The sequence below is a fragment of the Halyomorpha halys genome, unplaced genomic scaffold (assembly GCF_000696795.3).
Source record: "Halyomorpha halys isolate HHAL.00 unplaced genomic scaffold, Hhal_1.1 Scaffold103.1, whole genome shotgun sequence".
Classification (NCBI taxonomy): domain Eukaryota; kingdom Metazoa; phylum Arthropoda; class Insecta; order Hemiptera; family Pentatomidae; genus Halyomorpha; species Halyomorpha halys.
In genome coordinates, this window is record NW_027115007.1 from 164,061 (window position 1) to 180,654 (window position 16,594).

At 29.2% G+C, this 16,594-nt stretch overlaps 1 protein-coding gene across 1 annotated transcript in view; it reads right to left on the reverse strand.

Moving 5' to 3' along the window:
* Positions 1 to 3,398: 3,398 nt before the first annotated feature.
* LOC106677553 (uncharacterized) overlaps positions 3,399 to 16,594 on the reverse strand; it is a 21,581-nt gene continuing 8,385 nt past the window's right edge. The window contains exons 2-4 of the mRNA XM_014415564.1: positions 10,733 to 10,897; positions 6,131 to 7,066; positions 3,399 to 3,616 (exon numbers count right to left, since the gene is read on the reverse strand). Of these exons, the coding sequence (XP_014271050.1) occupies positions 6,140 to 7,066; positions 10,733 to 10,897 (1,092 nt within the window). The 3' untranslated portion in view covers positions 3,399 to 3,616; positions 6,131 to 6,139. The remainder of the gene's footprint in view (positions 3,617 to 6,130; positions 7,067 to 10,732; positions 10,898 to 16,594) is intronic.

A 16,594-nucleotide genomic window follows, 5' to 3' on the forward strand; every position in this document is an offset into this window, starting at 1 on the left:
AGCTGATATTAACACTTCAAAGATAATAATTTATGTCTTTCTGATCTATTATCTTTTTTATCCCCTTTTATTATAAAGGAAATACAACAATGAACGAAATACAACTGCAGCTTTAATGATTATTTCGTTGATAGTTTATATTGTTCTCTTATGCTAAAAATGATGATAAGGTTTTCATTCGAATTTAAAAAACAAAAACAATAATTATAGGAACATGGATTATTAACCATAAATAAATGGTATTGGTATTGGGAAGTTTCGATGGTGTTAACTGTACTAACAAAGAAGTCAAGAACATGCTCACTTTATAAAATCAAAATATAATGGAGAGTCTAATTTTAGGGATATTTTAATTTTTTTTACAAATTGATTTGATCTTAGAAATAAACATTGTTTGAACTAATATTATGATACTGAAATGAAAAATTGAGGAAACAGGTTGTGACAATGGGGTGGGTATCTAGTATCAACCTATTATAAAGGAAGTATGCAAAAAAAATTTGTGTATTAGACACAATTTACTAACATCTCCTTGCACAACCACCGGTCTAGTAACAGAATTTCCTTACAATGTACTGTACCCTTAACCCCTTCATGAGTTGTAGTCGTACCAATTTGATTTTTTTTAAATGTGTTTTATTTTTGTCAATACTACTAAAAATATGTAGATTAAGGTTTATTATGAAAATAAAACTTACAACTACCTTACAATAACAAGAGTCTTTTGTTTTACATCAACAAAAGTTTTTATTTTACAAAAAAAAAAAAAAGGTTTATCAACTCTAAAAACATCCACACATCTATAAAAAGGCTGTGAAACATTATGCTGCCTAGCATTAAAACATACAAACAATACGTATTTTCAATAGAGATTGTATAATAAAATTTGTAAAATTATTACAAATAACAGGATTACCTAATAAAGGTTTCTACATGACACTCGATAAATGGTTTAAATTATTAATCAGTATGTACAATATGAATTTATATTAAATGAAAAAAAAAATCAAACTGCATAATTAACTCTACAGCTGATGACATTATGACCTGTTAGAAATGGTTATGAAAACCCTAGAATAAAATGATACTTAATGGATAATCATTAATGTAATCTGAACAAACTTTGGGTTCTATGGGCTTTATTTAACCATAGAAATATAAAGTGACCATAGTTGAAAAGATATAAAATTAAAAAAAAAAAATATTAAGTGGTTTATAATTTGAAGACAATTTTGTACTATGCTGCTCTGTTTCTATTCTGAGATTTCTTACTTTAGTTTCTGCATTTAGTTGTGTGCCAATATTTCCAACGATTTTGATGATTTGTCCATCTTCTGGGCCAGTTTTGGTGGCAATTTTTTATTAATTACTTTCACACAGAAAAGTAAAAATGAGAGAAAAAAACAAAAAAACATTGAAGGTATGAAAAATAACCCATACAAAAAATTGAAAAGAAAATTTGACAATAGTTCAAAACTCTACAGTAACAAAAACCTTTATAACTGTATGTTGGAAGCATTGGTATACAAATTTAAAATTAACTAATTAAAAACTAAAATAAGAACGCTAATTCATCCCAGATTATAAAAAGGTCAGTAAAATAAAAAAAATTGCTTAGTTGTTTTATTGAAATTTAAACATTCGTAATATCTTATTAGAAAAATCATAACCCAGATATATATTTGGTACTAATTGGAAACTAAAATCTTTATAAATTATAAAAAAATATTACTTGATTTTATCAGTTCAATTCAACCCATTAAACTAGAAAGTTGTAGTTCATTTAGTGTTGAATAAAGTGTATTTTAATTAGTCGCTTATTTATAATGTCATAAAGATTTGTATGTTTATTAAAATTAATATAGAAATATATCTACTTTAACCTCAACATCAATCACTTTCATAAAGACACTTGAAGATTAATAAAGATCATCTTTAAGATTCTGTTAAAACATATTTTGCTAAACATAAAAATTAAGTTTTTAATATTGTTAATAAATTTTGCATTAAATAAGGTAAAATGTTAAATATTTCAAAATAGGATATGATTATTTATTAATGGAAGATTATTGATTGACCGTGTGTAAAGATGAAAGGAATATGGTCCGGGTGCGGTCAAAAAAGAACAAAAAAATAGTAATGGAAGATTATTGATTGACCGTGTGTAAAGATGAAAGGAATATGGTCCGGGTGCGGTAAAAAAAAAACTCAAAAAAATAGGCTCATTAAAATAGTATATTTCTACTATTTGAGTTTTTTTTTACCGCACCCAGACCAGATTATTTATTAAGTTTGACAAGGAAAATCAGAAGATACCTAGAATGAGGTTATGAATTATTCAATAATATCCATTGATTTGGTGATTTGAAAAACCTCATAAGTCACTTTTTGAAGGATATTTCAAAATTTGCCAGATTCACATTATATTGAGATAAACATATGTTTTAAAAGGATAATTTTTTTTGCTTCCATGTTAATGGATAAATATCATTCAAAAGAAGTATCTTAATGCCTTATGACTCGAGAGATTTTCCTTCTTAACAGGCATGATGATAGTGCAATGAGACCCAGTCTACAAGTCGGGGTTTGGTTTCGTCTTCAGAGAAATGTTTCCTTTTTTGTATTTCAATATATGCATAGCTACTGAGATATGACGATTGTGCAGTGTTAGCCTGATGGACCGATAGCCTGTTAAGGAAACTGTTAGGCTAACTAAGATAACAAGATTTTATTTAAAGCAATCACAAATATTACATCCGACTTTTTATAGTAAGAATATTACGACACACAATGTGATATCAAAAATCCATTAAAATTCTACTAATGAGTATTATTAAGGGTTTCCTTGAATCATTACACTTTGACCTGGACTGTCTTTTATTTTTTGCTAAAAATTTAGTTAAGTTGGTGACTTAAGAGGTTATTCAAATTAATAATTTAATATGTTTATATATTTACACAATCCCTTTAAGTTTTTCCCTGATTTATGAAATCAAATTAGTTATATGCTATTTAGTATCTGATCACTTGTATTAAAAAGATATTTTTTACAAATTATTCTCTTCAACTTAGAGTTCATTCTAACAAATAAGGGAATCCATTTTATCTAACCTAATAAAACTTACTTTTGAGATCCTAAATGCCATTGATTGCAACAAAAAAACAACAACATAATATTTGACAATTTAATTGATTCTTTCATTCTTCCCCTTAATTAATTAATTCATCAAATTCTTAAGGAACTATTTTTTGCATTTACAAAAATGGAATTCGATATTAAAGTTTTCAGTGTTCAGTAGCTTTTGTTTAACGATATTTATAAATAATGATTTATTATATTATACTATATAGAATAAGTAAAAAAGGTATTAGTTATTATTTTAAATAACAAAAATGGATAAACAAGAACCTTTTATATTACAAAAATATTTTACATGTACAAAAGTATGTGACTAACATAACTAAATACTTAGGAACTATCTACAGAAGTGTTTTAACATTTGATGTTATACAAAGAAAATCAGTTTGTACAAATAACATATTTACATACTATTATTAGAACTAACAAATATTTGACTTAGATACAAAGATGAAATTTGAAGAATTTTAATCAAACCTGAAAAATAAAATAAAAAATTACTTACTTTAAACTTATTAATTTAATCAAAATTGTTTTAAAAATCACATATAACCTATAAATATTTAATATAATTACATTCCAATCTATATTTTCTCCCATTTATTAAAAGATAATGTCCTTGAAATATTTTTTGGCATTGAATGGTTTAGTGACTAATCAACAAGATTAGTGATCAATAATTTTAACCAATTAAAGATTTTTCTATTGAACAAACTAATTGTAGATTCCTCTAAAAAGATTTAAACTACATAAGTTAGCAACACCATAATTCAGCATACAATTTTTTTTTTCCATCTAATTCGATGTTATAGCAATGAAAGTAAAAATGTATCAATCTTAATGTACGTTTTCATAGGCCAAATTATTTTGTAATGCCTCAACAGATTCTTATATACACAAACACCTATTTTTTTTAAAAATTATATTTTGATAATTCTAGAGATGTTGGAATTCTATTTGACCCACATCCTAGGAAAAGATGTGATAAAAAAAAAGAAAGTTTTTTGGTACTAAAGAAGATTAGAACTTGAGGAATGAATTACTCTGAATCTACCTCAATACTTCAAATGTTGCAAATTTGCACAAAACTTTGACTATAGTTAAACGTAGATTAGAGAACTGGTTCCCAAACTTTTTTCACTGCGGCTCATTCATCATTTAGGTAAATGATGATTTTGATCTAGTACGAACATGGTCAATTTTCTAGAGTAATGGGGAATCACACAATTTAAATGTAAAGTCATGAATGAATGAGAGTATTCATAACTGCCTAGAATGTTATTTCAATAAAATAGAAGATACTTTCAATTTCTTGGTATATAGTAAAATAAGAGAAAAATATTTCAGGCAGCAGACCTCTCTAGAATAATTTATTAGCTTAAGGTGCTCACAATAAAGAACTCAGTAATTATGTCATTCATTTGTTTGTTTAGAGAAAATTAACATTCAACTTAATTTTTTTTTTTTTAATTAACTTTTTTTTTTTCTTGGGACTTTTTCTAATCTGGAAAACTTTTTTTGTGGCATTGATGTTCTTATTTCAATACTTCAAAAAACAATAAAGATCATTGTTACCAATGATATGTAATTTTTGAAAATACTGTATCTAAGATCACATATAATAATTTTTATTATCTATTACATAAACCCCTATATGGTATAGTTATATAGCTAGGTATGTAAGTAAGTAGACGAGGTATATGTAGAAGTACTATCGAATGTCAAAACCTTCCAATTCTTCGACTTTTCTAAACAGAGAATTGACTAACACTGGTAGTGTTGAGAAACACTGAGTGAATTGTGATTCTTCTAGCTGAATCATTTGAGAGTTAAATTTTTTCAGAAGAATTGATTCTCGATTCATTCCTACCTTCCTATTTCAAATTTTCGCTCATGGAACTAACAAGTCCCTAAGAGAATGATTTATATTATTTATTTGCTTATATAGTGACATTTTCGGAAGCCAAGCAGAATTCAAACCAAACTTTCCCTGAATGACTTTCTGCAAAATGGTACCCAAGATCAATTTTAGAGTGATTATTACACCCAGATATTCATAACCACTCTCCACTTCCTCTGGGTATCCTAACTACACTTTAATTTGAATAGCCTTCCTCCAATGCAAAAGATTCTATTTTTGAATTTCCGTGACTGTAAATTCTACAAAGAGTATTGATACTCCTGGCGTTTTATGATTCATTGTAATTTTAACGGGGAGGGACTAGCTCTACTATATAGTCAGTTCCCGTGATTCCAGCTAATTAATTTGATTAATTTATTTTATTTCATTTACGATCAAATAAGTCTACATGAATAATTGATGATTTGTTACTTTTAGATTTTCAAATAAATTGGTCAAAAACTTAATAAATTAAGTACAAATACTCAGATAATAATAAAATTTTATAAAAAGATAATTATAATTTAATTGTTATTAAAATAATTTTATTGTTATTATTTTTTAAAGTTTAGTTCAAAACCATAAAATGAACGGCATTATTAATTAATTTATTTACATTTAAGTTATTTCGTTACATTTTTAGGTCCTGTATAAAACAACAATTTATATATATTTTGTCAATGTGTTAATTAGATTAGGCAAGCTAAATATTTCTTAGGGTCATGTTCTTAGACAGCACAGAAGTAAGTAAAAAATTATAACTTAAGAAAGTGTCTGTTCACAGTTTTAGGTTATAATTTTTTTTTTGTTCAATATTAAAATGTGTGATGGCCTCAAAATATGTTTCATAGTTAAATACCTGGCAATATAGTTGAATATTGTTAGACAAACACAGAACCAATTTTGTTCCTTGATGTATAAAACGTGAAATGGGAGGGAAATTTTTTGATTCTGAAAATAAAAATTATTTTCATAATCTGCAAGAATACAATACTTTCCTACTAATGAATGAAACAAAAGCTCTGAATATTATGAAATAGCTAAAAAATAATATTTAGTATATTACTATATATGGAAGAAAGTTGACTTACCTTTTCTTACTACCACGAGTTGCGAAGCCGATAGTAAGATTTTACAGGATACCCCCTAATTTCATGAATAGGTTTAACGTGTGCATGGGTCAGCAAACGATGTACATGAAATGAGGTATGCACGGGGCGATGAACGTCAAGTTCAGAAGGTATGCCATGATGTTCTTCCTCCGGAGGAGGTGGCGATAACCCCTTGTTGTTATCAACATTGGTTGGATGAGCTGCTTCTGGTTCAGGAGGTGCTGGTGAATTGTTCGCAATTACAGTAGGAGTGTGTTGTAGAACAGGTGTCTGTTGAAATACTGGTGGGTTCTGGTGAAATACAGGCGGGTTCTGGTGAAATATAGGCGGATTCTGGTGAAATACGGGTGGGTTCTGGTGAAATACGGGTGGGTTCTGCTGAAATACGGGTGGGTTCTGTTGAAATACAGGTGGGTTGCTGGAGAGGACAGCCGGGCTATCAACTGGCCTTGATAAGAATGTCGGGATGTCAACAGGCTGATGTACTGGATAGGGAACTGGAACAGGTCGATCGACAGGAACTGCGTGGGGAACGGGAACCGGAACTGGTCTGTCCACTGGAACTGGAACATTCCTGAAAACAGGAACTGCTACAGGACGGTCTACTGGGACAGGAAAAGGGCGGTCCACTGGAACCGGTACATTTCTGAGAACGGGTACGGGGCGATCCACTGGAACAGGTACAGGGTAAGGACGATCCACTGGGACGTGTACGGGATAAGGACGGTCCACTGGTACTGCTACCTGCCTCACTACGTGTACTGGGTACGGAACTGGGTGCGGAACTGCAACTGGTACTTGGCGTTCCACCGCCACCGGGTGGTAATGGACTGGCTTCACGAAGGCTGGAGGTGGCAGCACTCCCAGGACTGGCCTCTGCACAACGTTAGGGTGGACTGGAACGAGCGGCTGCACCTGAGGGATGTTTTACAGAACATTCATGTCATCTCTTAAATATTCTATTTACGGATTTACAGTAAACTTTATTGATTGGAGAAGTTTGTCGAGGGGTGCGGTCAGCAAAGAACAACATAAATAAACAAAACAATATTTTGTTCTTTGCTGACCGCACCCTCCGACAAACTTCTCCAATCATTAATCTACGGTCAAGTATCTACACCTCATAGTAAACTTTATTATATTATTTTATGAAAACTTTATTGTTATAATGTTGGACCATTATTTGCAAATACAAAACATACCTAGACCAAAGTTTATTTTAGTTAGATATCATTAGCTACATAATATATAATGATAAAACTTATAAACCAACCCTTCATATAAGCATAATCTATCATTATATAAAATAGAGCTAAAGATGGAAATTAAGATTTAATGTTCTTGTGAAATTTGGGCACAGGTAATGATGAATAGGATCTACAATATTAACGACTAATGACCGGTAAGTGTTTTTTTGTGCTGTAACAACCAAAAAACGTGCAGTAATAATCCCAAAACGCGCAAATGTATGAAGTACAAACTTTCAATTTGTATGAAACACCCAAATCCTGCAATAATCTATATTATTGATTGAAACATATCATTAATAAATTGATAGCTTACCTAACTTTTTTTCAATCAAAGTATACTTCCTTAATACTCTCTACATTTATGCAGATATAAAAAAAAAAAAACACTCTAATCAAAAACCTAAAATTTTGTACATTGTTAAAGAGTTATAAGGAAGCTAATTGTATTGAATAATTTCAAACTCCTGTTTGAATACTAGAATTCAATTTTTTAACTTCTCAAAACTAAAAATTTAAATTTTAGAATAAATATGCAAGAAACAATGTATAAAGGAGTATTTAAAAATATTCTTCTAAATCAAATTCGATTTTTAATTTACGCTAAAATTTCGCATCTTCTTCCGCTTATATTTTCAGTTGATGGAAACACTAACAAGTTATCATTGTACTGTTGACTTATTTAAATGTGTTGGAAGAAAAATATATTTTAAAGATGGACATGGAGATGTAAGAGTAGTATTAAAAGCAAAAAAAAAAAAAACTTTTTTGTTGTTTCGTGGTTAACATATTAAAAAAAATATTACAGAAATATGTACTCCAGTGATCAAACTTAAGATGAACTGTGCAAGTTCATTTGTAGCACAATTATTTTCGATACAAAATGCTTAAGAAAATGAAATGTATATAAAAAAAATTATTTTGTTGAGATCGTTTCAGACATTTTTTTTTTTATTTTCACCAACACCTCTTTACGATATTAATTGAAATTCATAGCATTGAACAAATAGCAACAAAAAAAGTGTAGATATGTTTTGATATAATTTTGTTTAAAAAACTTTTTTATAAAATATTTGTAGAACGACTACAAATATGAATAATACCACATTTATCACTAATACCAGAACAAATATGTGTTTATAATGTATTTTTAAAATTTATATTCATCGCCTCAAGAAAATCTCGTTGGAGAGAATCGTGTAAAACCCCGATAAATAAAAATAAATAATCTATTTTTATACATGCACGTATGAGGTGCCTTACTTTCACTCCTTAATCATACATAATTTTACTCATGAGGTTTCTTATTATGTACAGGTTGTATAGTCTTTTTTTAGCTCAACTAATTATCAAGTGTTGCATGCTAAGTCCATTCGCTTTGCCTATCGTGTCACTTTATGATGTATTATATTGATTACCAAAATTTAAAAATACAGATTAAGGCAACAAGTATTCTGAATCAGTTCATTGAGTAAAGCAGCCACCATGAAAAAAAAATCGTTGTAATAGTTTTATTTTTAACTTAACCAAGAAATAAAAATATATAAAGGAAAATGATTGTCATAGTGAAATTAACATTAGCTAAAAGTTAAGTTTAGAAATCGACAGTGATAAATTTAACTCAAAGTAGGGATGGTTAGGGCATACCATGACAGTTCTGTGATTCGCACACTACACTATTTTTTTTATGTTATTGATAGTGATTTAGCTTGGTATTTGATTGTATATTTTTCATTTTTAGTACGAATTAAGGTTTTAAATAATGATTTTTATCATGTTAATTTTAAAGTTGGACATATTTGTTGTCCTCATTGCGATTTTCCTCAAACCACATTTCACTTTCTCCGTAAAATAGTTTATGAAATTTATTATTATTACTAGTATAATAATTTTTATTTTTGTTGTATTATATTATAAAACAAAAAAATATATAAATGGATCTACATTTCCTGGTAATCAGAATTTTTTTTTTACATTTTCTAACCAGAATTTAGTTCTTTGATCAATTTTACTGGAAAAATTATTTAACTATCATTTCTTGTTATATAAATTGGTAACATATCCTTTCCATTTCACATTATTGTTATTGTACATCAGTTAAATTTAAATTTAGTGCTATTTATAAACTCTTCTGTTATTATTAATAATGCTTTGCTTTCGCTTGGATTTTTAAAGTTTTGTATTATTTTTCTTAAGAACGTTTTATGTAATATTCATTCTAACAATGTGCAGGAGTAATTACAACCTGTATTCAACAATTAGTCAACTTATCACAGTAACATAAAAAAATAGAACAATTTTATAATTTCTTGTTCATAAACGAATTAATAAAATAATGGGTTTTACCCACAAATCTAATAATTAGGTTGACATCAGCACATAACAACTGAGCGAAAAATCTAGTAAAATTTCCATTAGATATAGAGATAAAACCGAACCTTCAAGTATATAGACTGAAGTAGGTAGTGGAATATCGCAGATAAAGTATCACATTTCTATATGTTATATTTTTATTTGAATTATATAAAAACGTTGAAGTAAATATTTGAGCAATTGAAAATATCTTAATTCCGAATGTTCAAATTTATTTAATAAAATTATAATAAGCTCTTCTTCCCCCCTTCTTTTTTAGCAACAAAGAATAATAGTAATTATAAAAAATATCAACCTTTTTTAAAAACATATATATAAAATATTAAGTTTGAGAATATATTATAGGCTATGATTATCATACACGTTATTTGGAAACGATTATTAACATTACCGATGGATACAACAGGAAGAACACGAAATTACCTATATATATATATATGTGAATTTGAGAATCAGCATCTGATTTAAGGAATTAATTAAAAAAGATGAAAAATATTTAACAAAGTGCAAGTGCTTACAACTTCGCATATTTGTATTGTCCGAAATTGATTAAATAGTTTTTATATTATTATTAGATATGAAAAACAAAAACAATGTATTTTATTACTATGGGCAACAAATGATGTTCTAGAGCCAATTTCAAATTTTCCGAATTTTTCATTTCCGAGTATTCCCCATCAATAAATCGAAGCTCTTTAATAAAAATAGATGAACTGTCCAAGAATACGTATAGATATAGCTTATGATACATAAAAAGTATTTATTTAAAATTTTTATGTTTATTACATAAAAGGTAAATGGAAGTAAGTTTATATCCAGGGTTCATATCATAGGCTCATATGAAATAAATATTTATTTCAAATCATCATAGATGGTAGGCCTTTTATGCGAATTCCAAAGGTATAAAAATACCCTGACTTACCTTACATAAATCATAAACTCATAGGTGTTGACTACTTGCCGGTACTTGTGGTACGATGGGCTGTGCTGGATAAGGCGCTGGTTGCAGACCCAGATCCACGGGGAAGGCTCCGTACCCTAGTAACGAGCTTCTCTTATCCTTCTTCTTCCCATCCTTGTTCGGTTTTGCTGCCGACACCGCCAGGACCAACAGGCAGAGGATGGCCTACATGGAGATTAGTTTATAATAAACATAATTAAGCATAGCATATAAAAAATATCTGAAAAATTGAAATATTATTTTTTATAAAGAATATATTAATTCAAGCAGATTGATTCAAAGAAATCAATTTGATTAATAACACTAGCAGTAAGGGAAAGAAAAACAATGGACTTGAAAGGTTATTGTTTATTAAATTCTTAAAGTTATTATTGCTGTTTTTCTTTAGTTTTAATTTTCATTTTTTTTTTTCTGAAATAGGCGAGGGACAATTTTAACTTGGAGAGGGAAGTGATTTAGTACAAGCGCACCAGAGGAGAAAAAGGGCAGTTATTTCACCCCAATTTTTGATTACTTTAATGAAAACTATGCATAATTACAAGTCATAATTGATGAGTCTGCTCAGTATTGGTATGGGGAATAAAAAATGGCGGCTGATACAAAACGTTAAAAAAAAATAATATTTCATTATTTGCTAACAACACTAGAAAACCTAAGAGGACGTCATTTAAAGTAGAGTAAATTTGGTAAAATATTATATCTAATAGATCTATTTACATTCAATAGTGCCCGAGATATAGCTGTTTAAAAATCAACATTTCATTAAAAATGCGATTAAAAACCAGAAGTTAGTGAATTTTTTTTTGAGAAATCTATACCTGACAAACCATTCGACGTATAGATGTCTATTAGCATTTTAATTAAAGCTACTTTAATGAACTGTAAAGTAGTTTTATGTTTATCTTCGTAGATGCAGTAGTTTTCCTGATATTTGCTAAAATGTTTGGTGACTTTCTCGTTAGTTAGTTTGTACGTTCTCTCATCGGATTGATTTTTTCACAAGGTATCCAGAATTTTTGGAAAACAATATGAAACAGTCCAGTCCAAATCGTAATGAATGAAGGTAGCCCGAAATTGCTATCAAATGCCTCTAAATTTAATAATCTTTGTTATTAGCTCATTATGGTTGCATACCGTACGGCGACGTGTTTAAAAGGATAGAAGTACAATGCCACATTTCGTTTCTGATTCAGCCGTCTTCACCATTGACCCACTATTCTTGCAAGCTTTCGATTTCACCTCTTGCCAACGAATATTTAATATTTAACTACAAGCATTGGTAGGTCACATGTATATAATATAAATTTACCCCAATATAAATTAGATTGCATATTGGTGATTTTCAATTTCCGCTTAAATAAAATGTTTTCAAGGATAACGATACATTCATGTTTATTTCAGTACAGACTCGGGAAACATTTCTTTCTGGTTGACATAAGGGTTGTTCTAAAGTTGTATAACTGCCAGAAGTAATTATGCCCATCAACCAATTAATTATGTTATGTTTTACTGCTCTCAACGATGCTACTTACTCCAAGTATCCGGGTTCGAACCCGGAAGGCAGAAAATTGTTTTCTATTACACTATAGCTCTGAGTCATCCCTGTGGGTTATGGAGCCCTCCTGGGTCCTCCCAGCCTCTTAAATTGGGTTTCAATCTGGCGGTCGAGGTTGATTCTGATCAAATCACCTCCTTGCACAACCGTTGGTCTAGTTACAGTACTTCCTTACAAAGTACTGAACCTCTGACCCTTCATGGTTTGTAGTGGTACAGATTTTAATTTTTTTTTTTTTTTTACTGCTGTTCCACTTGTCTTGAGCACATTAATTTTCATTGCTACAGCTGTCATAGTGCAATTTTTTTACATTAAAATCCATCTTATCCTTTTAATACATCCCTCGGGATGAAAAGTTTTTACAGTTTCAGGTTTGAGTTGAAAGCTTACAAAAATTAATTTAATTAATTTTTTATATGATAAAACAGGCTATAGGATATTTAAAGTGTGACAGAAAAAAAATCATTGACGTGGGCAAAGAAGACCTCTTGCTAAAGACAGAAATGGATAATTTTAGTGACTTATGGGATTCTGAAATATTGTGGCAACCTCTAAGTTCAAACGTAACGTTGGTTGCCACTTCCACAAAATCCGGCAAATTACACGTGACACGTTCAATTCTATACTTCATTTTACGATTATCGTGGCTGTTTATGGCTTCATCGTGATAGAATATTTTTAGTGACGGAGATGGGTGCATACATTTCAAATTAAAATTTTATTAGTAGAATTTGCGATTAAGTTTTGCTTAAAAATGGATTTAGTAAGAACTAACCAACTAAGAACATTTTGAAATTATCTATTTTTTTTTTTTTTTAAATTGGGTACCAGTTATTTGAGAATCAACCATATACTATTTCAGTTAATCTATTGTTTCGATTAATTTTTCAAATCTTAAAATAGATATTATTGGACTTCAAAAGATATCGTTATAACAATATATTTTTGTTAGGGTTGAAATTAAGAAAGATAATGTAAGCAATGTAATATCTACCAGGGCCCTGTTTCTTAATGAAAGCTAATGGTATTAGTCCAAAATACACGTATAGAAACAACGTGTTAATTACACTAATACTTATTGTTTTTCATGATAGGGAGGACTATTAGTGATATTACAGGAGTTAAAAAGTACTAAAGTACAAGTTACTATTGTACAAGTCAGTGCAATTGTATTAAGTTAAATCGACAAGACTAATAGTATTAGTTTGTACTTTATTATGAAACAGGGCCCAGGTGGATATTTGAAACAAATTCATGTACGGATGCTCAGAATAGTAGATGGATAAATGACTTAAAACGTAGGCGTGAAGGAATTTTAATCTACTTTAGTTCGTTTGATCTCACAATCAGTATTAAAAAAATAATACTTAATACCTTCTATCTTCAAAGCTTAAAAATTCTCTTTGAAATAAGCCATCTAACACTAATTCATATTTAATTTCTACTCAGTAATCGTGGCGCTCTTTGAGTTGTCTCCTGTTAATAAATAATGTAAGGACCATGTTTAATTATTCCGGATTTAGCCTGTTTTGAAGATGACTTAGATCTTATCTAGAAACTGATTATAGATGTCATTAATAAATATTAAAGTACTCTCTTATATATTACTTGATATCCAACAAGCTTTCCATCAGTCCCTCTCGTATACATACATTCGGTATATCTTTACATGTATATGAATATAGGAATAAATTCGTAATATATACAATTCCGTTTCTTTACCAACGGTTGTGTTAGGAGGTGATTTGTTCAGAAATCATACAAACCGCCAGTTTTTTCTCCCAAATCATCTGCTAACACCTATAATTAGGTGTTAACACCTAACTGTAAGTAAGAGATGGAATTCTTACAAAATACTGAACCTAAGAACATACCTGGGTTGTAGTGGTGCAGGTGAAAGGAAGAACATTTAATTCTTTTTTCAGTAGTGCTGATAATTTTAAATTTTTGAAATGTATAGCTCTCCCGGAGTGGAAAGAAATTCATGTTCTTTATGATTCCGTTTACACAGCATGATCACACTGCAGTCATCGAAAAGATTTTTCGGTCCTAGATAACTTTCTTCCTTAAAAATAGAGAAAGAAAACACGGACTGAAATGTCTTTAAAAAATCAAGGGAATTTTAACTGATATCTTAAACAAATGTTTGATTTAACACTAAGTGTACGGGCGTACTAATTGATGGGAAAACAAAAATACACATTTAAAAAAAAATCAAGTTATACAAATTAAGTCTAAATTTAACAATATTAGATTTCACGTTTAAATAGATTATTAATACCTAAAAAGCTTTTTTTTTTTGTTAATTATCACGGCAATGTTAACAACAATATTAACAGTATAGGTTACTGTCAGGACTAGTGCATGTTGATCTTTGGAGGTGTCCTCAGAACAATCTTCATTGATGTTGATAATTTTTTTTCAATATCATATTATATCTCCTGGATTTACTCATGATTAATAGAAAAGGGAAATAGGTCAAAATAAAAACAAAATACTGTACCCAAATTCAATTACCTTATCGTAGATACTTGCAATAATCAGACACTATTTACAATAATTGTATCTTGTTTTAATAGCGTAATAAATATAAGGGATTTTATTGACGAAAAAAATAAAAGATGATGTTGAGGGAGTACAATCCGCTTTAGTTTAGGCTATTGAGGGGCGATCGAGATAAAAATTCTATGTAACAATTTTTATTTTCTTTATTGCGTTATATTACATTCAGTGGTATTCCAAACAAAATCAATAGAGGTTAGGGAACACATTCCGACTATATTTACAGAGATATAAGTTAAATGGTAACTAGATAATTTTTTTTTATTATAATTTATTTATTGTTATTTACAATTGTATAAAAATATATTCAAGTAAATTTGCTGTTAGTGATAAAATGACATGATACAAACATTTGGAGAGTCTGCCCATAGATAGAACTCCAATTTTACTATAACAATTTGGAAGCATCGCTAAAGACTTTTCTTATAGTTACTGTTGGAGGAATGATTTTAAGAACGAAGCAAGAATTTAAGGATAGTTGCTGAAATCAGCTAGGGCAACAATTTGTCGGGTTTCCTAGAGATAGGCACAATACATAAAATTTAGGAAATTTAGAAAAAATAATTGTGTGTATAAATTCTTTGAATTAAATTAATGATTTACGATGCAAAAAGGTTAAAATCAATGCTATGGTTTTTTGAATATTTCATTTCGAAGTTTGAAATTGACGGGTTCCGTAAACCTAGAATTAATGCTCTACAAGCATCGAAATTCTGTATGCTTTAAAAATCTATTTATTTTATTATTATGAACGCTAGGATCAACTACCAATCATCAATCGAAATGAAAGTGTCACCAACGATGTCACCGCTGAAAGTTAAAAATTTCCATTATTAATTCTTTTTTAGTTTGATTTCTTTATTATCTCTAAACTTAAGAGTTGAAAAAGACAAATTCAGAGAGAGATATTAGTAAACTGGAATTGCTGAAACGTTATTTTGAGAATATTCGCTTTCGCTTGTTTGGATGTTCCCATCACTATCAGCTGTCTAGTCCACTGATTCAATTTAGAAGCTGTTGCATAATCTGAAAGCTTTTGTCCAACACGTGTTTCGAACCACTGTATTTGCGTTAATCAAGGTTAGTGTTGTTACTGACAAGTAGTGAACTGTTCGACTGGTACAATTCCTCAGGTATGGATATCGCCATAGAACGGAAACTAATTTCGAATTTCGCTGACCTATTCTTGATTTGCCGAAGAATGCTATTCTATATTAATTACTAAAACTAACAAATTTATAAAATAAAGTTAATTATGTGATTGCACCTTGACTGGAATAGTTCTTTTTTTTTTATTGTAGAATAATAATGCAATCTGTTACAACTAAGGGCAATAAGTATTTATATATATAATATAAACAGTCTAAAAAGAAGAAAAAAAAGTATTTATATATATAATATAAACAGTCTAAAAAGAAGAAAAAAAAGTATTTATATATATATAATGTAAACAGTCTAGACATACACAGTCAACGGTCATGGGATAATTTATTATTGTTATAGAATTATTTATTTTTATATTTAATAAATTTATTTTATTGTAATCTAGAAATTATAGATAAAGATTAAGTTTCTTAGAAGCTATATAAGCTTTTGATACCTTCCTCCAAAATGTTTGACATTCAGAGTAGATTAAATGAACTTCAAAATGTTCTATAGGCTATAAAACGCAAACTATTTCGTTTCTTTTTTTCAATTAAATTATTTTTAACGCACACTCTAGATTTCATTTATAAAATTTAGGT